The sequence below is a fragment of the Lampris incognitus genome, chromosome 19 (genome assembly GCF_029633865.1).
Source record: "Lampris incognitus isolate fLamInc1 chromosome 19, fLamInc1.hap2, whole genome shotgun sequence".
NCBI classification, from domain to species: Eukaryota; Metazoa; Chordata; class Actinopteri; order Lampriformes; family Lampridae; genus Lampris; species Lampris incognitus.
In genome coordinates, this window is record NC_079229.1 from 11,456,440 (window position 1) to 11,479,978 (window position 23,539).

The window sequence follows — 23,539 nt, forward strand, 5'->3', positions numbered from 1 at the left end:
GTCAGCATATGATGCTTTTCACCCACCCTGGGCTTCCATTTCTGAAGCCCTGAGCAGTGGTCTAATTTAGACGGAAAAGCGCATGCGCACTGCTCCGAGGGTCGCTAGATAGCGATTCCTTGCCTGCACTATAGGCTTATGCACTGATTTCTTGATCGGAAATGTAGGCTATTGCTATTAAAAGTATTCTGTTAGTGGGATAATTTGGAATGGCTAGTTTGTTTTAGGTAGAGAGTAAACAGGATGGTGTGTCGGTCAGAACACAGGAATGAAGAGGAGACTTGGACTTCGTTTGTGTGAACTGTATTGAAATCCAGCATAAATTATATCGAGTTCTGCAACAACAAAAAGGGGAATTGCCATTAGGCACTAGCATGGCAACATTACATTTAGAGTAGGCCTATTACTATCATATAACGACACAATGGCGACATCTGCTGGAGAGATGAAGAACAACAAAAGGGAGTCCGCGTTGGACGATCAACACAAACGGCCAAACCAACACACGACGGCATAAACTGCACGTTAGCCTATGACAGCTTATAGGGAATCACCTTTGCTAAGCGAGTGCTTAACTCAAGGAATTATGCAGGACATGCTAACATGGAATATGTCTTCCCCTGTGGTGACCCACATCTATATAACGGGAGACGTTCACCTAAGAGGACGGTGTACCTTTAAGGGAAGAGGCGAGGGGTCAGATAATGCACTTCCGCTTCCGGTTCACAGTTCAGTGTCGTTGTCGAATGTATGACATGCTAAATTGGAGCTAGTAAACTACCTCGACTACGTCTACTCTCACGTCTCCTGTCTCGTTGTTTTCTAACTCCACACCCCACATTTTAGAACCCACGGGTGCGCAGCGAGCTAGCAACTACTACACGGACCAGCTAAACATAACCAGGCAACTCAGCCTTTCGTCAGTGACTCAAAGACAAGCTGGATCGCAACAAAGGACAAACGAGGACAAATTCACTATACACGTATACGAGAATTGCAGGGGAAAACTACATGTACTGTGTACTTATAACACGAACACAGTCTCAACGTGTGCTAGGCAAGGCATCTAGCTAAACTACAACTAAAATTAGGCTGCGTCGCTCACAGCAGGAGAATCTGGCCAGAGTCTTAAAGGGGCAGGCAGTCTTAAAGGGGCGGGCACCTATAAATGTCGGATCCTTTTTTACATATTCCTTGACATTTCACCATAATACTGGCCTTTTTTGTTTGGCTACATACATGTGTGCAAAATCAGTCAGTCAGTCAATCAACCAATCAATCCCGCCCCCCGTATTTACTGTTGCTATGTCCAAGCTTCCCAAGAGTAAAATTCATAAAAATGATAAATTGCGGCGCATAATATGTGGTTTGGTGACATTGTGGAGATGCCAACGAGAAGGGAAAGAGCTGCAGCTTCATTTCGTTGCTCACGTTTTCGCATTTGTTTAACGTTACGCAACATGTTAGCCTATCGGGTGTTTCGCGCACAAGATACATTCCATTTGGATGCCAGGGCGGTCCAAAGGTTGGGTTTGGGGTATAGTTAAAACCCGCCTAGCCGCGGACCGCCCCGGCACACAAATCGAATAACTCTTGCGTGCGAAACACCGTCCGAAGAGCAGTCCCATGATCGTCTTCAGTCCACTAGTTATCATTGTACTTTAGCCTACCAGTGTGTAGCTAGACGGCACAGTATCAACTATTTTAGATATTCATATCTCCAGTTACACTGCCAAATGAAATTATGAGGTAAATGGGATATGTAGGCTACATTATAACCGTGTTCATACACCCCTCCCAGCCAATCAGAATCAAGCATTTCCAAATAAAGTTGAATAAATCTGTAGGCCTATACATTGTCTTTGTAATTCTGTTTTTCTTGCATAATAAAATGACACTTCTCCTCCGGTCCTTATATAATAATTCGATATCTGGTGTCTATATTTACCTTAATCTTTATAATAACTATCGTTATATGATATGTACCCCCCCCCAAAAAACCCCCACAGACACATATAAAAATACTTCCTGTTCCTGTTTCCGTTTCGTTGGCAAGATGGATTCTGAAGGTGAGGCGATACTCAAGAGTTTAGATAGCGTGGAGGCGGAATCCATTTTACAAGATTTGGAAGAGATCCCTGGACCTTCCCAACCCCTACCACCACCACCACCACCCTCCCGGGTGAGATGGGTGCAGCGAGATGATGTTTACAGGGTGGTCGGTCAGAGTCGGACCACGTTCACAAGGTAACGTTAACGTTACCAAGCTAGCTAGCTAACGTTAGCTAACGTTAGCTTCCCTGTGCAGCATTCGGTCAGTTTGGTACTTTCTGCAAGATTAAATGGCTGTCACTTGATAGCTTATGTGTCACATTATTAGGTTTGAAGTCTAAGTAGTGATAGAGAGTGATTGTAAATTCCAGTCATGCGGTTTATTTAACATTAATCAAAATTAGGTTTGTTTACTGGGAGGTAGCTACAGGTAGCGCATCAGGGGTAGTAAACTCCAAGTCCCAGCGTGCCATTGCATTGCAGTGGCTAAAAAGGGGGCGCAACACCCGTTAAAGGAGAATTCCAGAGTAAAATCAATTTACGGTGTATTGTGGTATAATCCCTATTAGAAACCTATGCCGGAAGATCAAATATTCCAGACGAACGGGTCACCCAATAGCCACCGCTAGCTAAATTGCTAACATGGCTAATTACTAGCCTTTTTGGGGGCATGTCACAGGAACACAACAAACAGTCATTGAAAACCAACTAACAGTGTCCAAAATTCCTCAACACTTCGTTGCTTTAGTGAATCAGGTCTTAACATATAAACCAAAGCACCGAGATTATCCGAGGAGCACTGATAGTTTATTTTTACCAGTGTTTTCAAAGCCATGCATCCGGAGTTCAACAGCTCGTCAATGCCTTCAGGGAAAAGACCAAAATAGTCGATCGCCGAAAGAAAACAGGAAATATGATGGGTTCGTGAATTATCGCTGCATTGAACGATACTACTGTCTACTGACATTATTAATTGGAATAACGATTGAATGACAACAAAATAGATTAGGTTAGCTTTGGAAAAGTAACAATGGGGTGGTAATTCACGAACCCATCATGTTTCCTGTTTTCGTTCGTCGATCGACTATTTTGGTCTTTTCCTTAGAAGGCGTTGGAGTATGGATGCATGGTTTTGAAACACTGGTAAAAATAAACTATCTGTGCTCCTCGGATAATCTCGGTGCTTTTGTTTATATGTTAAGACCTGATTCACTAAAGCAACGAAGTGTTGAGGAATTTTGGACACTGTTAGTCGGTTTTCAGTTACTGTTTGTTGTGTTCCTGTGACATGCACGAGTACAATAGCACGAGTATGCGTGAGCAACCGGAGCAGGGCGCATGCGCGTTTCCGTCTAAATTAGACCACTGCTCCGGACTTCAGAAATGGAAGCTCAGAAAAGCATCGTATGCTGACGCATAAGGAACTTGACTAATCTACAGAAAATGACGCCTAGGGAGTGAGAATGTGTTGGGCTGAAATGAGTTTCCTCCGTAGGGTGTCTGGGCTCAGCCTTAGAGATAGGGTGAGGAGCTCGGACATCCGGAGGGAGCTCGGAGTAGAGCCGCTGCTCCTTCTCATCGAAAGGAGCCAGTTGAGGTGGTTCGGGCATCTGATTAGGATGCCTCCTGGGCACCTTCCTTTTGAGGTTTTACGGGTACGGCCAACTGGGAGGAGACCCTGGGGTAGACCCAGAACTCACTGGAGGGACTACATGTCCAATCTGGCCTGGGAACGCCTTGGGATCCCCCAGGAGGAGCTGGAGGGCGTTGCTGGGGAGAGGGACGTCTGGAGTGCCCTACTTAGCTTGCTGCCACCGCGACCCGACCCCGGAGAAGCGGCTGAAGGTGAATGAATGAATGATTGCTCTATTGTATTCGGACGATTCCCCCAGGAGTGTTTACATGAGTGCTAAATAAAAGGATTGGACAAGGCTTCCTGTTTACATGCTCCACAAAGCGTGAGGACAAAGACGGGTTCTGGCATGCACAACATTAACGATAATGGTGAACATTGCTTACCTCAAGTGGGCCAACGTGTGCAGACAAAGTATAGATATCCTGAAAGTAGAAGGTAATCCGGAGGGGGCGTTTACGAGACACATTTCCATCTGTCAAATGCATTGCAAATGGTTCATACCACCCCTCTTAAACGGAATGACACATCTTCCGGAGTAGGCCGGTTTGTTCTGGTTAAATGGCACATCTTTATTGTGATTTGGCTATTATTATTATTATTGATGAAATAAAAGACTACATATAAAAGTAGCTATAGTGTTTAATTTGGACTGAGGCTAGGTTTCAGCAGAGTTTCGGGGACCTTCCTCCCATATTCGTCCTGGCAACTTTTACGATTCTCCTCCCTCCTGGAAGAATCCTGACAAGACACACAGTCAACATCCAGGATCTCAAACTTCAGACAGGGTTTCAGACTTGCATTCCCCGCCAAAATTGTGTGACATCATCCCTAACAACAGTGCACCAGTAACCGGTGTTGCAAAGGCTGACTGACCAATAGGAGAATGCGGCAGCAAGAGGCACGCGCTGCAGGAGGCTGCAGCTCTGGATGCCATGAACGCCGCCCGCCAACACCGTCCGACCGACCGAGAGGATGGTATGAATTGGTGGAGTTCCGTTTAGAGGAGAGGTGTGCAAACATGATCCAACTAAGCAGTTACATGCCTGACAAAGAAAAAAAAATTACAAAAAATAATCTCGCAATCATTGCAAACCAGCCTTCATTCTTAGTTGTCGCCTCAGTTTAGGTCAATATAATTTTCCTCGTGTTAATGTAAAATCACTAGCAGCCCCCCCCCAGAATAAAGATAACCAATGTCTCCATTTTATATAAAGCTTAATGATGGAGAATCGAGAGTTTTCATACAAACTGTAGCAGGCTCGACAAAAGATGGGAGCACAATCAGGAAAAGGGGATTTGGGGTTTTTTCTTTGGGGGTGTGGTGGGCAGGGTCTAAACTGTACCTGTTGTCCCAAACATCAGGGTCCCAACCAGAAGAGCTGCCCTGTTAGATGGACGTTGACGCCTGAGGAGAGACAAGGAGAAAAGGACGGGAAAGGAAGAGAATGGATTAAAGGAGAGGGCAATAAATGGGCAATAAATCAACATTATTGTTTATCGTCTTTTAGTAGTATTATATCTAGATGGAATTCAGATATCATCGTATCGTGATACATAGTTTTGTTGTCTAAATTACATGTAATAAAGTTCTATTACCTAGAATTCCTCATAAAATGTGTGAAATATTTGAGGGAGGACCATTTGAAGGTACCTTAAACTTCTCATTTCCAAACAGTTCAGTGTGAGCAGCCTCAGCTGGATTCTCTGCATATGCAAGCAGATATTCGGATATATATTGATTTTGTATAAAATTCTCTATTGTTATCATAATAACGCTATTTTCTATACCACCCAGCAATAAGAGTATGACAGCAAGCTAATTAAAGGCAACCATAAGATGTGTTTTAGAGTAAAGTCAACAACTTGCATTTCTGCTAGTCAACACTCTCTAGCCTTTATGATGTGGTCGTCTGTTCTGGTGCAGTAGGCATTGGGTAACAAACAGTTATTCGGTAATTTGGGGCTATTCATTTACCTCTGCCACGTGGCGTCGGAGTCCTTCGGTGTTACACCATTCATCCACCCACGCACTGTGTGGTGCCATTTATCAGACACCATTCAATGATTTCCAAATCCACTCGGGTGTTCATTCTACAGCTTTCACACCTTCCACCCTGGTCCTCGGGGAGCGGCAGATTTTTCTGCTTTTCATACACTAAAATGAGACCAAGGGCCAAAATCCCGTCTGTATGACAGCAGCGTGGGAAACTGAGCTCCGTGAATACCTCAGCTATAAATCCAATGTGACAGAAAGGTTTGGGATACTGACTGCAACCAGTGCTTCTGAAATAAACTGCACTCCCACTTCCTGTCCACGTTAAAGACCAATCTCACTGATCACACATTTGTGGTTGAGACATGTTTTGTTAAAGGGTAATTCCGGTATTTTTAAACCTGGGCCCTATCGTCCCATCATTTGGAGTCTAAATGACTAACAGGAATAGACATTTTCGGAAATGTTCCAGTACTGAGCGAGAACGCTTGATTTTTATTTTTTTATTCTTTTTTTGTGTGCCAACAACTGATTTCCCCCCCATTCTTTATCGAACACACTTTTATATATAAAGGTACGAACAATGACATAGACAATAGAAAACAAAAATAAAAAGGAGACAAAAATAAACAAAAAAGATTACATTTCACAATGCCAGTTTGTGTTATATGCAGCATATTAAATTCGCTTACTAATTTAAAAGTCTAAAAAGCTTTTTGTTTTTAACATTAAATAAGATGGTGCTATATTGTTAAATTCGTTAATAAAGTGCAGGAAAGCTGGCTTGGTTCCTGACCATTTTCTTTCTTATGAATATGGAATTTTCGAAAAATAATAACTAGTTGTATGATATACAGCATGTTATTTTCAATCTTAATCTTTACTAAAATATAGCAGCATTACATCAAACATATCTATTTCAATATTCATCTTAAGTCTCTTTTTTAGAAAGTTGGCTGCATCGATCCAGAACATTCTTGAATATATACATTGGAAGAATAGATGGGTAATACTCTCTTTTTCCAGTCCACAAAAATCACACTAGTAATCAATATCTAGTTTGAATCTTTCTAACACAAGCTTTACCGGATGAATTCTATGTAGTATCTTGAAAGACACTTTCTTAAACGTGTTATTGATACAGTATTTATCACAAATTTCCCAAGCTTTCTTCCACTGTATATCATTAAATAATGAGGCCCAAAAACATCTAGATGGTGGGACAGTGACACCACTAAGTGTGTTCCTAATATTGTTGTTAGAGCACTTCTCTTTCAATATATTGGTTTCACCAATATAAATATTTTCCACACAATCTTCAAAATGAAAAGGTAGGTCTACCGCACCAGAGTTTCGTAGAAGTATAAGGACACTTTCTGGTATAGCACAGAAAAAAATAGCATACTCCTTTGGTTTATATGTATTTTGAATTTATCAAGAAATTCTTTATAAGATAATAATTAATCATTTTGTTTAAGTAATTGGCCAACTATCAGTATTCCATTATTAAACCATGTGTGATGGAAAATAGTCCTATTTTTATATCAGATGTCTTTATTGTTTCATATGAAGTACCTATGGGGCGAACAGTTATGTTTGTAAGCTAATACCCAAGCTGTCAGTGCTTGCCGATGAAATTTTGTCAACTTAATAGGGATTACCAATTATTTATTTGAGCCGGAGTATAACGATGACGCGCTCCTAGAGATTAAAGAGACGACGAGCAGGTTTATAGGCATGGCAAAAAAAAGAAAAAAAGTCATATGATAGTGCGCTGTCTGTGGAGATAGAGGGGTTAATATTTAATTATAAATGATGATTATAGTTGGATCAAGTTCATGGAAGTGATGCCCCCCCCGAAACAAAACCCCAAAACAAAACAGCCACATGCCTGTCTGCTTGATCTGTTCTGGCACTGACCCGGTCCATTCACTGAACGTGTGCGAGAGACAGAGAGAGCGAGAATGCACCTAAGATCTGAATCGTATCAATTGGGATATTACCCCTCAGAACTTGGTGTCATGTAATATGTTAGCTCGGAAAAAATAAATGGTTGATTATATAAAATATTTTGGACTAGTATTCAGTCTCCTATCTTCTATTGAGATATGTCTGACCATTATTAGTCTCCTCGGGTGCAGTGTGACATTTGTTTCCAATGTGCAAATCATGACTGTCTGAGATCTGTCGCTGCAAATGGAAATGACATTTAGCGACGGCGCGATTACACGCCTCAACCGCCCGCGCGCGCGCGCGGGCGGGCATTTGCTTAAAATGCAAAGAAAAAAAGGTTACATTTTCTTGAAGTGTGTGCTTGTGGGATAAATAAAAAAGTGATAAATGTGTATGCATGTGTCTACATGTGTTGGGTGCTCATTATGAGCTACTCACTTTTAACCACATTTATAGAGGTAGTACTCCATTCTGATAGATATTTCCTACCTGATAGAATCAGCTACTCTACTCAAAACCACATTTATAGAATAGAATACTCTTTATTAGTAATTTTGTACATACATATAAATGAAATTTACTTTCTTCATTTAACCCATTCTAGCTGTGTAGCTAGGAGCAGTGAGCAGCCACCATGCAGCACCCAGAGACCAACTTCAGTTCTTCTTTCCATTGCCTTGGTCAGAGGCACAGACAGGAGTATTAACCCTAACATGCATGTCTTTTTTGATGGTGGGTGAAACCGGAACACCCGAAGGAAACTCACAGATACAGGGAGAACATGCAAACGCCACACAGAAAGGACCTGGGATGGCCTGGGGTTTGAACCTAGGACCTTCTTGCTGTAAAGCAACAGTGCTAATCGCTGGGTCACCGTGTCACCCAGAGGTAGTTGTCCGTTCTGATAGATATTTCCTACCTGATAGAATGAGCTACTCTACTGATAACCACATTAATAGAAGTAGTTGCCCATTCTGATAGACATTTCCTACCTGACAGAGTGAGCTACTCTTCTCATAACCACATTTATAGAGATAGTAATCCATTCTGATGGATATTTGCTACCTGACAGAATGAGCTATGCTACTGATAATCACATTTATAGAGGTAGTACTCCATTCTAATAGATATTTGCTCCCTGATAGAATGAGCTACTCTACTGATAACCACATTTACAGAGATAATATTCCATTCTGATAGATATGTCCTACGTTTTTTGCTAGGGTAGGTCATTACACGAGTGAGAGGCTCAGTTTACTAGACTAGTCTGACAAGATGAGCTACTGGTAGCTCATCCTGAGTAGGTAGCCTAAACTGTCAGAACACTGGCTGAAGCATTCTTGCTCAATACTGGACCAATTCCAAAAATGTTTGTCCCTATTAGTCATTCAGACTCCAAACGATGGGAAGATGGGGTCCAAGGGTGAAAATACCAGGATTACCCTTCAGTGTGCTGTTGGATTTAACTGAGTGTACCTGTGTTGTAAATCCCGTTGCGGTTCAGGTGTATACGTACTGTACCATTTGCTCTAGTTGGGTGTATTTGTGCTGGGGGTGGGGGAATTTTAGGCACCCATGCCCTGGGCCCCATTGTCCCATAACCCATCTGTGTTCAACATTATGAGTTTGTAAATCGACAGTAAATAAAACAAGCCCCACTTGAAAAACCTTAAAAGTTGACAGATGCTGGGATGTTTGCCAGAGACTCTGGCATCACTGTGTCTGCTGGTGGCATGCACAGCCTACTAAATAAATGAGCCAGCTAATGGAATAGCTAATAGTATCAGAGCTAATGGCAATTACTTTATGAATTCAAAGACAGCCCAAAGAGCAAGTTGATATGTTCATTCTTTATTGATTAAAAATAATCAAGAGAAACATGCTTTGAACTCCAAAACCATCAAAAAAAAAGAGCAAATGAAAGAATGGAAAACTGAAAACGTGGAAAATTCAAATATATTACAGCTCAGTTATTGCCAAGACGAAAATTCTGTTTTTGAGGGTCACCTGTTCAGTTGCTACAGCATTATTAAAATATGATACACTAAAGCATCACACAGGAGGGTTGGTGGAGGGGAGGAGAATTCAGCCATGAACTCTTTATACCAGGGCTCAAATCCCACAACGTTCACATTACACACACACACACACACATACACATGGACACGCACACACACACCTCAGATCTTGGGAGTTCACCATAGTCGCGTGCCTGTCCAGTCTGTCTGCTGGGGCAGACAACAGCAAGAGAATGGCACCAAATCCTGCAGGTTTAGAACGAAGGGTGGATGACTGTCACCATCCCCCTCCAAGCTGAGCGCCGCCCCTGGTGTACTTATTTCAGATACCCCTGCTATGTAGCAAACAGCTACCTTTGAAACACAGTGAATCATAACCAGAACTTCAACATTTTGCTGAGCAAAGGACTTTTTTCCCTCACTTTAAGGCTAGCGTAAAGATTGAACACCGTTGAAGTCTGTACATACAAAGATTTCCTCCTCCTTTTGTCTCGTCTGCAAGCGGCACAAGGAGTTTCTTTGAATAGGCATCTAGAAGGGTTTTACATTTTTTTTCACATCACAATACCCAATTTAACAGTAAAATCTACTGTCATATGAAGTCTTACTATTGTAACAGAGCATTAAACGAACCTTCCACTGAGGTCAGTCCAAGCTAAAAGATGCACATTCACCATTAAAATATATTATTAATGCACATTTGCAAAAAAAAAAAAGCGAGAGTGTGGCTTGGAGGATAGCGGACAGGGAGCCCTAACGTAACGTTTGTGTGGATACATGCTCGTCCATCCTGACAAAATACACTGCTCGTCATTCAAAATGACAGTCTTTATAGCCAAACTGTGTCAAAACTCAAGCTCAGAGAACTTGCTTTCAGATGCAGAGGAGACAACAGAAGGGTTGACAGAGGACATATAACTTGAGACGTGGTGGTTTCAAATAAGTCCTCTAAGACCCCTTACGGTTATTGTATCGAGCACGAGACAAAAGGCTGCATCTTTTTAACTACTGACCCTGCTTGAAAACTCAAGAAACATCTAAACCTGCACAGGCCCTCAGCGGTGTGTCCCTGGTGGACAGCTGTAGCTCCAGCTCTGAGAAGATCTCCAGACTTCGCAAAAGACCAAAACTAGCAAAACTAAACGTGTCATGAGCTGCATTTAAATAACTCACATACACAATACACAACAGTACGCCCTGGAAAAAAAGAGAAAAAAAAAGAGGGAAGTCAAAAGCCAAAGTTGCAATGCTGTCCTTCACACAGCGCTACAATTCACAATTGTGTCATTGGACAAAAGAAGGCCAAGAATGAAACAACTGGTATAAAAACAAGTCAAAGCTAAAGGTCATTATTTACATACTACGAGTTAAATCAAGTATTTGTTCATCCATAGAAGCAAATATGCACTTAAGTCTTTACGTATTTGAGACACTAATTCCAAACACGACACCACCTAATATACCAACAGACAAACACACGGGTTTTTGCTCGCACAACACCTGTGGCTTCAGTTATGCTGCTGAAAAACTTTTTGATTCGCAAACTGTTTGGTACACGAGTACAATGAGAAACAAATCCAGACTTGATGTATTTCATCACAAAAGGGTAATAAAAAAAAATGAAAAAGGGGGAAATGTTTTGAACAGAGGCAAAGATAAGTCAATTCCTTCAGAGACTGGTGTTACATCAACGAGCGGGGTGTCATCAGCATACGAGGGCATCCCAGTCAGACACATTAGCTAGCATTTAGCTTGACGGCTAAAATAAAAAAAAATAAATAAATAAAAAAGGGAACAGGATAGTTTACCTCCCTTAAGGTTTAGGCTTTGGATTTGGACCAATCGGTTGAATGTTTACCTGAAAAATCAGTATAAATTCCAGCTGAACTTATCCCCCAAAGGCAGATACAACTTTGAATAGTTAAAACTGTGTACATCTGTGTTTACCAGTCGCTCGTGTTGTTTCAAAGACGCTAAAGGTTCTTAACAAAAACAACAAGCGACATCCATGCCTATAATTACTGCAGGTTTTTAACATTTAAGGATATTTTAGCTGGGAGTGTTTGGGTTATCTTTAAGAAAAACAATTTACCATCTTTTTGAGTCGATGTTCCTATAAAGGAGGCTTAAAGTATGTGTGGGAAATAGTTTTAAACATTCTGACCGGTTTATTTTGGGAAGTCGTCCCCCGTCAACGAAAAAGTTCAACATTAGTAATTGAAACCACGTTCATACATGTCAGACAACATATGCTCCACATCTTAAGTTGGGGGCCTCCCTCTCCCCCTGAAGCGTGCATTCAGTAGTTCTGATAAGGTTCTGATAAGGTTCAGATAAGGCATGGTTACTCTTACCAGGTTTCAAGGGCGTTAGTTCAGATTGTGCAAATCCATCACATATTAAAGAAAAAAAAAGAACAGAATGAGAAATCAACAAGTTGAAAGAAAAAAAAGGTTTCTTGTAGATACTTGCATCCTTCTACATATACACTGTAAACTTTTTCGTTTTGCTTTTTTTTTTCCTCGGTGTGATTCTTACAATGTATGTTGATATTTCAGCTGACCGCCTGTTTCCGTGAGGCGCTGTCGTTGTAATCCTATGGATGACAAAACTGGTACGGTTTTCTTTGGCAGTAGTGGTTTTTTTTTTTACAGCCATAGAAAGAAAAGAAAAGAAGAGAAAATGCATTTTTAATCCTAATTTTTTGTTGTCATTATTTTCACATTTTTTAGGCGAGTCACGGTCCCAGCTAGAACAGCAGCTTAACTAATGCTGAGCTGAGCGAAGCCCATCAGTTTGACATCATCTGGTATCTCAGACTCTTCCACTCCCGAGGCCTGAAAAGAGACGAGACGGGAGGTGAACTGAGCTCAGAAGGTATTTTCAGAGTGACACATTATACCAAGTAGTTGCACCGAGTACCTCTGTTTCCTGTCACATGATACCTCTTAACTACAAGGTCATGCTACAGTCAACCTCGACCTGATATTCCACCACAAGCTTAAAAATAAGATACACAACCATTCAGACAGCTTGAGGTGACGTTCAACACACAACTATTTTCTAGTTATGTTAACAACTCTCAACTTTGCAAATTGTGAATTCTAAAAATGTACATTTCCATGAGACTTGTATCTTACCTGGTTGCTTTTCTAAGCCAACACTACGTTTTTAAAGTGTATTATTCCTGAAGCAAGTTGATATTGCTCTTTGTATATATAGATGAATTATTATCATTTTCTTTTTGGATTCCCCCCCCCCTTTTTCTCCCCAATTGTACTTGGCCCACCAAGTGTACGCCCCACTCTTCTGAGCCGTCCCAGTCACTGCTCCACCGCCTCAGCCGATCCGGGGAGGGCTGCAGACTACCACATGCCTCCTCCGATACATGTGGAGTCGCCAGCCGCTTCTTTTCACCTGACAGCGAGGAGTTTCACCAGGGGGGACGTAGCACGTAGGAGGATCATGCTATTCCCCCCAGTTCCCCCTCCCCCCTGAACAGGCGCCCCGACTGACCAGAGGAGGCGCTAGTGCAGCGACCAGGACATAAATCCACATCCGGCTTCCCACCCGCAGACACGGCCAATTGTGTCTGTAGGGATACCCGACCAAGCTGGAGGTAACACGGGAATTCGAACTGGCGATCCCCATGTTGGTAGGCAATGGAATAGACCGCAACGCTACCCGCATGCCCCGAATTACATTACTTGTACTCTAATGCCAGAAGCCAAGTTATCTTCCCACCATTTTGACATTTCATAAAAGGCAAAGACCTTGAGAGCAGGACAAGTGGTTTGGATAATGGACGGAACAAAAGGTAAAGAAGCCTTTTGGTGACTGTTTCATGACTGCTGTATGACTTCTGGTGACTTTTTCATGACTGCTCTCTGACTTTTGGTGACTGTTTCATGACTGCTCTATGACTTTTGGTGACTTTTTCATGACTGCTCTCTGACTTTTGGTGACTGTTTCATGACTGCTCTCTGACTTTTGGTGACTGTTTCATGACTGCTCTATGACTTTTGGTGACTTTCATAACGGTTCTGACTTTTGGTGACTGTTTCATGTGTCTATGAGCTAATAAGGACAAGGCATAGCTGTTATGTCACTTCTGTTAATATGTTGACTTGGAAAAACTGAACTGAATCATGTTGCACTCACCAGTTTGAAAGTGACATTTTTATTGGTCTGAGGCTCATCAACTATTTTCCGCAAATTAGCAGCAACTGGAAAGAGAGAACAAGGTTTTACTTCTACTCAAACAATCACGCTACATGAAACCAACCAAGCACATAAAAATGGAGGCCTCCTCTTTAAACATCCCGATTTCTTTGCCCACCTAACAAGTCAACGCTAGTCATCTGACATTCAAAATTCGCCCCTGCTGGGTTAGGAAGACAGGGAGGTGTGAAGCAGGGTAGTGTGTATGACAGTGTGTCAGAGCTTCTTTGTGCACGTGGACAAAACACACTGACAGACTCTCATGGAGGAGCACTTGTCAACACTTGAGGTTAATGACTTACAGCTCTATTTGAATATGACAAGATGATGATAGGAAGAAAACGCAGCCAAGACATGTTTACTCCAAGTATATCTTCACATTGGTAGAACATTTCTTCTTTTTTTTTTATTCATTAGTCCCGCTCAGAAACACAACCTGACTTGTGGACAACGACTCCCTGTAAATCTGGACAAAATGGGATAGTATGCAGAAAGACATGTGTCTCGCTCCAAGCTGAATCTGAATTTGTCTCTTGATTCCAACAGTCCACTGGGAGAAGACGATGATTCTGTGTGTGTGTGTGTGTGTGTGTGTGTGTGTGTGTGTCACTGACCTATAACTAAGTCCCTTCCATCTACCAGGCCAGCAGACACTAGCTCTTGTGAGACGCCCTCTGCCGTGTCTGAGGGAGGGAGAGAGAGAAAGAACAACAGGTGGAGGAGAAGACAGAACATGATGAGAAGTCAGGATGTTGGGTTCAGCACATGTAAAAGATACTGACCAACGGCCTGCTTCAGCAAGGAAGCTCAACACAGACATGGTGTCTTAAACTACCCAAAAACCCACCATAGGGATGGCTGGTAACTGCTCTCAGGAGGGGGGTAATTAACTTGCTCTGTTTGCCCAGTGTTTTTTTTAATCCATTTATTTTTCCATTCACTTGATTTAAATTAAACCAGAGTAGCTCTGACATACAAGGTGTGAGAGCCGGGTGGAGGGTGGGGGTCATACAAAATGTGAGAGCCGGGTGGAGGGTGGGGGTCATACAAGGTGTGAGAGCAGGGTGGAGGGTGGGGGTCATACAAGGTGTGAGAGCAGGGTGGAGGGTGGGGGTCATACAAGGTGTGAGAGCTGGGTGGAGGGTGGGGGGTCACACGTGCTGATCCAACAGCCTGAACAACAGGTCTGGTGTGTAGCTAAGTTTCATGGCTCGGCTTACAGGTGAGGGTTAAGCCTACAATTTAAATACAGGTCCCTGGAGAGTAGATGCTGGACGAAAGAGAGTAATTATACTACATTGGCTTTCGGGGCTCCCTCCCTTTTTAATCAAACCATTTTCCAGGACTTTTTCAGGAAATTCTCAATGACTTTTGCTTGGCTGCACATGACAGCTGTTGCTTATGAAAGGTGACATTACTCAGTATGGACTATCAGTGGACGTCTCAACAGTCTCTGAATGGACTGTGTAACTTTCAGCTTCTCACTACTGGACACCCCGCCCAAACCTCCAACACCGACGTCCGGTCTCAGCAGCTGAAAATAGGACTAAGAATATGCAATGTCCACTACAAATTAAGCAGCAAATATGCAAAAATACAGTTTTATACCTGTGTAGACTCATTTTGTTCACCTAGCAGTAAAACATCCAGGAGCGGTTTACATCGAATCACCACACGTTAGTTTTCAGGTTGAAGATGTTTTGCCATTCATCCAGGCGTCTTCTTCATTTTCTTTTTTCCCATTTTTCTCCCTAATTGTACTTGGCCAGTTACCCTGCTCTTCCGAGACATCCCGGTCGCTGCTCCACCCCCTCTGCCGATCCAGGGAGGGCTTCAGACTACCACATGCCTCCTCTGATACATGTGGAGTCGCCAGCCGCTTCTTTTCACCTGACAGTGAGGAGTTTCACCAGGCAGACGTAGTGCGTGGGAGGATCACGCTATTCCCCCCAGTCCCCCCCCCCAACAGGCGCCCTGACTGACCAGAGGAGGCGCTAGTGCAGCGACCAGGACACATACCCACATCCGGCTTCCCACCTGCAGACACGGCCAATTGTGTATGTAGGGACGCCCGATCAAGCCGGAGGTAACACGGGGATTCAAACCGGCAATCCCCGTGTTGGTAGGCAACTGAATAGACTGGGTCTATGCCACCTGGACGTCGTCTTCTTAATTTCTGACGCTGGGTGGAGTAACCTCACCATCTATCTAGCCTCTCTGACTTCTCCTTTGACTTTTGAGCCAAAAAGGCTACAGTACATGTAAGAGTGGAACAACAGCGGGAGGGGGGGGGGCACCATGTGTTCATCACTTTTACCCGTGTCATAAAATCCTTGTCTCGGTGCCTCCCCCCAGCATAGCACCCTGGCCCAGTCCCAGGAAAGTTGTGTGGAAAGGGAGAAGGGGGCAGTCGCAGCCCCGGGTCACCTCTCTGGCCCAGTTCTGGGAAAGTGGAGGTGGCCTGCGTGACTGATGTCATGTTCAGAACACGTGCGCGGACTGGCTGTCCCCACTCAGGTCCTCTTTCAAAAAGAGGCGTGGCACCACCACGGAGATAAACAGTGAAGTTCCTCCACCCAGTGTCAGAACTGAAGAAGCCGTCTGGACAAATGGCGAAATGTCTTCCTACTGAAAACTAAAGTCCAGTAATTACATTTAAACTTCCCCCAGATGATAATGTAGCACCATTTTTCAACACCGCAGTAATATTTTCAAGACATTTGTTCAATTCTATCGTTTTCCAGGCATTTGTAAAACTGGAGATAGTCTACAAATTTCCAGGTTTTCCAGGATCCTTGGGAATCCTGGACTTTCTTGGCCAAGATAAACCATTCTGATTATATCTTAAAGAGACAGTAACACAAAGACCATTTTTGTACGTTTGCTGACATCTACAGGTTAGAAACCATTGCATTACAGTCATTTAGCCGACGCTTTTATCCAAAGCGAATTACAATAAGTGCATTTAACGTAGGAAATCAGGAGACCTACTAGTCATCAGAGGTCATAAGTGCATCTAAACAAGCATCTAAGAGCAAAACCAGTGCTAAAGTAAAAGTGCAAGAATGAGGTTTTTTTTTAAAAGAGTGAATACAATAAGTGCTAAGAACAAGTAACAAGTAACATGTATTTCTTACTGCACAGAACTGCTGGTACTGCCTGGCTGAACGTTTGCCTGCTGTTTTTCACCATAGTGAATACCCAGTCAGTCAGATACGCACTAGTCTGGTTGAGCTGTGCTGGGTGGTTGGTTTGTGTGCGTGCATGTGTGTCTATCCTATTTCCTCTCCCATATTCTCTTCATAGGGAGAGTGTCCTTCTGTTTTTGTTTCTACAAAAATGTAAATTTTATACACTACCGTTCAAAAGTTTGGGATCACCCAAACAATTTTGTGTTTTCCATGAAAAGTCACACTTATTCACCACCATATGTTGTGAAATGAATAGAAAATAGAGTCAAGACATTGACAAGGTTAGAAATAATGATTTGTATTTGAAATAAGATTTTTTTTACATCAAACTTTGCTTTCGTCAAAGAATCCTCCATTTGCAGCAATTACAGCATTGCAGACCTTTGGCATTCTAGCTGTTAATTTGTTGAGGTAATCTGGAGAAATTGCACCCCACGCTTCCAGAAGCAGCTCCCACAAGTTGGATTGGTTGGATGGGCACTTCTTTGAGCAGATTGAGTTTCTGGAGCATCACATTTGTGGGGTCAATTAAACGCTCAAAATGGCCAGAGAAAGAGAACTTTCATCTGAAACTCGACGGTCTATTCTTGTTCTTAGAAATGAAGGCTATTCCATGCGAGAAATTGCTAAGAAATTGAAGATTTCCTACACCGGTGTGTACTACTCCCTTCAGAGGACAGCACAAACAGGCTCTAACCAGAGTAGAAAAAGAAGTGGGAGGCCGCGTTGCACAACTGAGCAAGAAGATAAGTACATTAGAGTCTCTAGTTTGAGAAACAGACGCCTCACAGGTCCCCAACTGGCATCTTCATTAAATAGTACCTGTTAGAGCCTGTTTGTGCTGTCCTCTGAAGGGAGTAGTACACACCGGTGTAGGAAATCTTCAATCTCTTAGCAATTTCTCGCATGGAATAGCCTTCATTTCTAAGAACAAGAATAGAGTGTCGAGTTTCAGATGAAAGTTCTCTTTTTCTGGCCATTTTGAGCGTTTAATTGACCCCACAAATGTGATGCTCCAGAAACTCAATCTGCTCAAAGAAGTGCCCATCCAACCAATCCAACTTGTGGGAGCTGCTTCTGGAAGCGTGGGGTGCAATTTCTCCAGATTACCTCAACAAATTAACAGCTAGAATGCCAAAGGTCTGCAATGCTGTAATTGCTGCAAATGGAGGATTCTTTGACGAAAGCAAAGTTTGATGTAAAAAAAATCTTATTTCAAATACAAATCATTATTTCTAACCTTGTCAATGTCTTGACTCTATTTTCTATTCATTTCACAACATATGGTGGTGAATAAGTGTGACTTTTCATGGAAAACACGAAATTGTTTGGGTGATCCCAAACTTTTGAACGGTAGTGTATGTGTGATTGAAAATATGTAGTTATTATTCTTCAACAGAAATATATATTTACTAGAAGAACCCCGCTACAATGTAGCGGTTTGGTTATCCACCCGTCTAAATCTCCCTCCTCTTCATCCTGCCAGCTAACTGCCTTCCCCCTGCCCCTAAACCCCCCCCCCACTCCAACTCCCTCCCCCCAAATGCTCAGAATCATCTGAAATGCAGAGAAAAGTAGTTTAAAGCCATTTTTAGAAAATGCATATTTTGCATAATTATGCATAATTGTTATAATTATTTTAATTTTCTGCTATTTTTCTGGTCCTCTCTGGAACAATACCTACCACCTCCAAAAAAAATTAGGATCATAAGTGCATTTTTGCAAAAATGCATATTTTGCATAATGCCAAACATATCTAAGTCCCAGAAATTTTTTTTTATATAGGTGAAAAAAATCAAAGATGCTCAGAATCATCTGAAATGCTGAGAAAAGTGGTTTTTAGTCATTTTCAGAAAAATGCATATTTTGCATATGTATGCATAATTTTACTTTTCTGGGATTTTTCCCGTACTCTCTGGAACAATACCTACCACCTCCAAGAAGAATTAGGATCATAAAGGCTTTAGTTTTTGGTCCCGCTATCTACACTAACTAACTAACTAACACACACACACACTAACACCACAAACACACACATTACAAAAATATAGAAGAACCCCGCTACAATGTAGCGGTTTGGTTGTCCACCCGTCTAAATCTCCCTCCTCTTCATCCTGCCAGTTAACCGCCTTCCCCCTGCCCCTAACCCCCCCCACTCCAACTCCCTCCCCCCAAATGCTCAGAATCATCTGAAATGCTGAGAAAAGTGGTTTTTAGCCATTTTTAGAAAATGCACATTTTGCATAATTATGCATAATTATTACAATTATATTTTAATTTTCTGCTATTTTTCTGGTCCTCTCTGGAACAATACCTACCACCTCCAAAAAGAATTAGGATCATAAGTGCTTTATTTTTCGGTCCCGCTATCTACACTAACTAACACACACACACACACACACACACTAACACCACACACACACATTACGAAAATATATGAGTAGATATGCATGAATGAGAGGGAGGACAGTGGAATGGTGAGGATGCAAGGAGTAGAGGTGACGAAGGCGTATGAGTTTAAATACTTGTGGTCAACTGTCCAAAGTAACAGGGGGTGCAGAAGAGAGGTGAAGAAGAGAGTGCAGGCAGGGTGGAGTGGGGGGAGAAGAGTGTCAGGAGTTATTTGCGACAGAAGGGTACCAGCAAGAGTTAAAGGGAAGGTTTACAAGATGGTTGTGAGACCAGCTATATTATATGGTTTGGAGACAGGGGTACTGACGAAAAAACAGGAGGTGGAGCTGGAGGTGGCAGAGATGAAGATGATAAGATTTTCATTGGGAGTGATGAAGAAGGACAGGATTAGGAACGATTATATTAGAGGGACAGCTCAGGTTGGACGGTTTGGAGACAAAGCAAGAGAGACAAGATTGAGATGGTTTGGACATGTGTGGAGGAGAGATGCTGGGTATATTGGGAGAAGGACGCTGAATATGGAGCTGCCAGGGAGGAGGAAAAGAGGAAGGCCAAAGAGGAGGTTTATGGATGTGGTGAGGGAGGACATGCAGGTGGCTGGTGTGACAGAGGAAGATGCAGAGGACAGGAAGAGATGGAAACAGATGATCCGCTGTGGCGACCCCTAACAGGAGCAGCCGAAAGTAGTAGTCGTGGTAATAGTAGTAGTAGTAGATTCTTCAATAAAAATATTTGGGGGAAAAAAACCCCATCTGAAATCACATGCTAGCATACTGTTTGGTACACCAAAGTAGTATGTGTCTTTTTAGTATGTCTGAAAGCACAGTATAGTGTGCAACCTCACATAGTGGGCAAAAATAGCATACAAAAAATATCTAATGCCTAAATACGTAGGCCAAAGAAGCAGCGCTGACAGTATCACTGACAACTGTCAGTGTTTCTGTCTGTCTGTCCGTGCCGACAAGTGTGCTGCTACACCTAAAATCCAACAACTCCATCCATCCATTATCCAAACCGCTTATCCTGCTCTCAGGGTTGCGGGGATGCTGGAGCCTATCCCAGCAGTCATTGGGCGGCAGTTGGGGAGACACCCTGGACAGGCCGCCAGGCCATCACAGGGCTGACACACACACACACAAACCCATTCATACCTAGAGGCCATTTAGTACGGCCGATTCACCTGACCTACATGTCTTTGGACTGTGGGAGGAAACCGGAGCACCCGGAGGAAACCCACGCAGACACGGGGAGAACATAGAAACCCCACACAGGGGACGACCTGGGACGACCCCCAAGGTTGGACTACCCTGGGGCTTGAACCCAGGACCTTATTGTTGTTATTACCTGCAGCTTTGTTTTTATCTTGCTACATCACAGAGCACCAACACCAGCCTGCCACGTCATGTTTTTAACCTTGACACAGTTTTTAACATGTCGACTGTTAGCAAACTCTCTAAAACTAGGGTTTGGTTACTCTTTAAAACCCAGTATCACCATGTAGAGCCAGGGATTCAACTGAAGTTAATTATATAATGGGACAAGTTAATATAAAACTCCACGTACCTCTACCAGGCATGAATTCGAAGCGGATGTCATTAAGCTCCTTCTTTAAATTTCTGAGGAAGAGGAGGTAAAAAGGGTTAGAGGCAGAAAGTAAATCATTTGTCACTTCGAATTTCATATTCTTCTTCGTTATGTGTATAAGCCTTATGTTTCCTTTATCACAAAAAACAACACAACAGTACAAAAATCTAAGTCAACCCAATATAGCAAACGCCATAGACATTCCTGCGGCTCCTCTGACACTGCAGCCTGTCTGTGCTGCCTTCTTCCTGTCTACCTCAACAGGCAGGAAGTGATGTGAAGGCTTTGTGGGTGACATATTACATAGCGGTTACATGTAAGCAGGCTGTCACAACGCTGGAGCGGCGGGCCCATTGACGGACTGTGTCAGGTTGCAGAACTCACCTTAACCTCAACACCAAACTGATGGGGGCTTTGACAGAATCACCTGCAGCAGCTGGGGGCTGTTGAGACAAACAAAGTGGATCTGAATCCAACGACTGCCGCAGGAAGCAGTCATTTAAAGGACTCCTGAAAGGCTCACCAAAAGATGTTGAGTGCAGAGCAGCAGGTTCAGCGAGGCGGTCTCTGAGTCGTGAGAAACTGTTTGGTTGCTTAAAGGTCAACAAAACACCCCAGTTTAGATTTCCCCCCCCCCCCCAATTGTGTCTGGCCAATTACCCTATTTTTGAGCTGTCCTGGATGCTGCTCCACCCCCTCTGCCGAGCTGGGGAGGGCTGCAGATTACCACATGCCTCCTCCAACACATGTGGAGTCACCAGCCGATCCTTTTCACCTGACAGTGAGGAGTTTCACCAGGGGGACATAGCGCGTGGGAGGATCACGCTATTCCCCCCAACCCCCCCCCCCCCCAAAAAAAGGCGCCCCGACCGACCAGAGGAGGCGCTAGTGCAGCGACCAGACACGGCCAATTGTGTCTCTAGGGACACCCGACCAAGCTGGAGGTAACACGGGGATTCAAACTGGCAATCCCCGTGTTGGTAGGCAACGGAATGGACCGCTACGCCACCTGGACGCCCCATCTGAGATTTAAACAATGCCAGAATCTGGGAAAAATGTTGGGATGGCCTACAGGTATCAAACCACACCCCGCAGCTTTGGGAATAGCTCAGTGTACTCTGGACAACACTGCAGTCAACAGCAGCCATGGAGCGAAGTGGTAGTGCTTAAATCTGTACACTAACTACAGAACGATATCTAACTACATAGAAAACTATAGAAAAATCAAACAAAATCTATGTAAAAAACACTTCTATCAAATTAAAACTACCGAAAAACACAAAAACATGTAGCTTTAGTCTGTCTGTTGATAACTCTGTCCACTCTCTTCCTCTTTCAATATGTCTCTCGCTCAAATACTCCTCTCAGTGAAGTAATCTGAAATGTTTTTTATGTACAGTCGAGTGTGGAAGGGTGTTTTTTTATGTACAGTAGAGGATGGAAGGGTGTTTTTTTATGTACAGTAGAGGGTGGAAGGGTGTGCGCGTGTGTGTGTGTGTGGGGGGGGGGTGATTTGTATCGCATCACATAGCCAGGCCTCTGACAAGCCATGGTTGTAGTAACGGGGTTAAAAGAAGCAAGCAAGACCCAAGTTCGGCGATGTTTGGACAAACTCATTGATTTATGGCCAAATTTGCGCCAGGCCCACCATGCATGTGTTTGGAACTGGTGGTGCCCCCTATTGGGCTATTTCAAAATTGTTTTCCACACATGGTTCAACATTTGATTTTCATTCATTAAAATATTTATTTTATTATATTTTTTGGGATTTTGCGATACTTTTATTAATCCTTGTGGGGCAATTCTTTCTCTGCATTTCACCCATCCTAGCTGTGTGGCTAGGAGCAGTGGGCAGCTGCCGTACAGCGCCCGGGGACCAACTCCAGTTCGTCTTGCCATGTCTTGCTCAGGGGCACAGACAGGAGTATAAACTCTAACATGCATGTCTTTTTGATGGTGGCGGAAACCGGAGCACCCAGAAAAAACCCACCACAGACCTGGGATGACCCCCAAGGTTGGACAACCCCGGGGTTCAAACCCAGGACCTTCTTGCTGTGAGGCAACAGCACTAACCACTGGGCCACCGTGCCACCAAATTGTTATGAAACATATTCTGCGAGTTTTTGAATGATTGAACAAACAATTTCTGCTTTATTTCCTCACTGTACCAGAGGCAATGCAATGCAACCATGCAATCTTGTGGGGTTTTTTTTATCACACATTAAAATAGATCAATCAAATCAATGTGTATCCATGATCCTGAAGTGATCTAGTTAATTCATTCTAGCCTACGCTTCCAAACCCTGCATAACCAAGTGCATTAATCGCTTGGCAAAACGTAATATGCGTGCAGTAAGGCATAAAACACAGCTGGTGCGCAACCACACGCAGCACAGATGCAGTTGGTGTAGCAGGCAAAAAAGAACCAACTCCGCCTCGCCTACATGACATGCCGCATCCCTGCCCGGTGTGTTTTAAG

At 43.2% G+C, this 23,539-nt stretch overlaps 1 protein-coding gene across 2 annotated transcripts in view; it reads right to left on the bottom strand.

The window, feature by feature from the left end:
- Window positions 1–9,470: 9,470 nt before the first annotated feature.
- oxsr1b (oxidative stress responsive kinase 1b) overlaps window positions 9,471–23,539 on the bottom strand; it is a 95,311-nt gene continuing 81,242 nt past the window's right edge. For both annotated transcript variants that reach the window (XM_056299467.1, XM_056299466.1), the window contains 5 exons: window positions 21,445–21,503; window positions 21,040–21,092; window positions 14,488–14,556; window positions 13,814–13,878; window positions 9,471–12,489 (listed from right to left, as the gene is read on the bottom strand). In XM_056299467.1, the coding sequence (XP_056155442.1) occupies window positions 12,415–12,489; window positions 13,814–13,878; window positions 14,488–14,556; window positions 21,040–21,092; window positions 21,445–21,503 (321 nt within the window). In that variant the 3' untranslated portion in view covers window positions 9,471–12,414. The remainder of the gene's footprint in view (window positions 12,490–13,813; window positions 13,879–14,487; window positions 14,557–21,039; window positions 21,093–21,444; window positions 21,504–23,539) is intronic.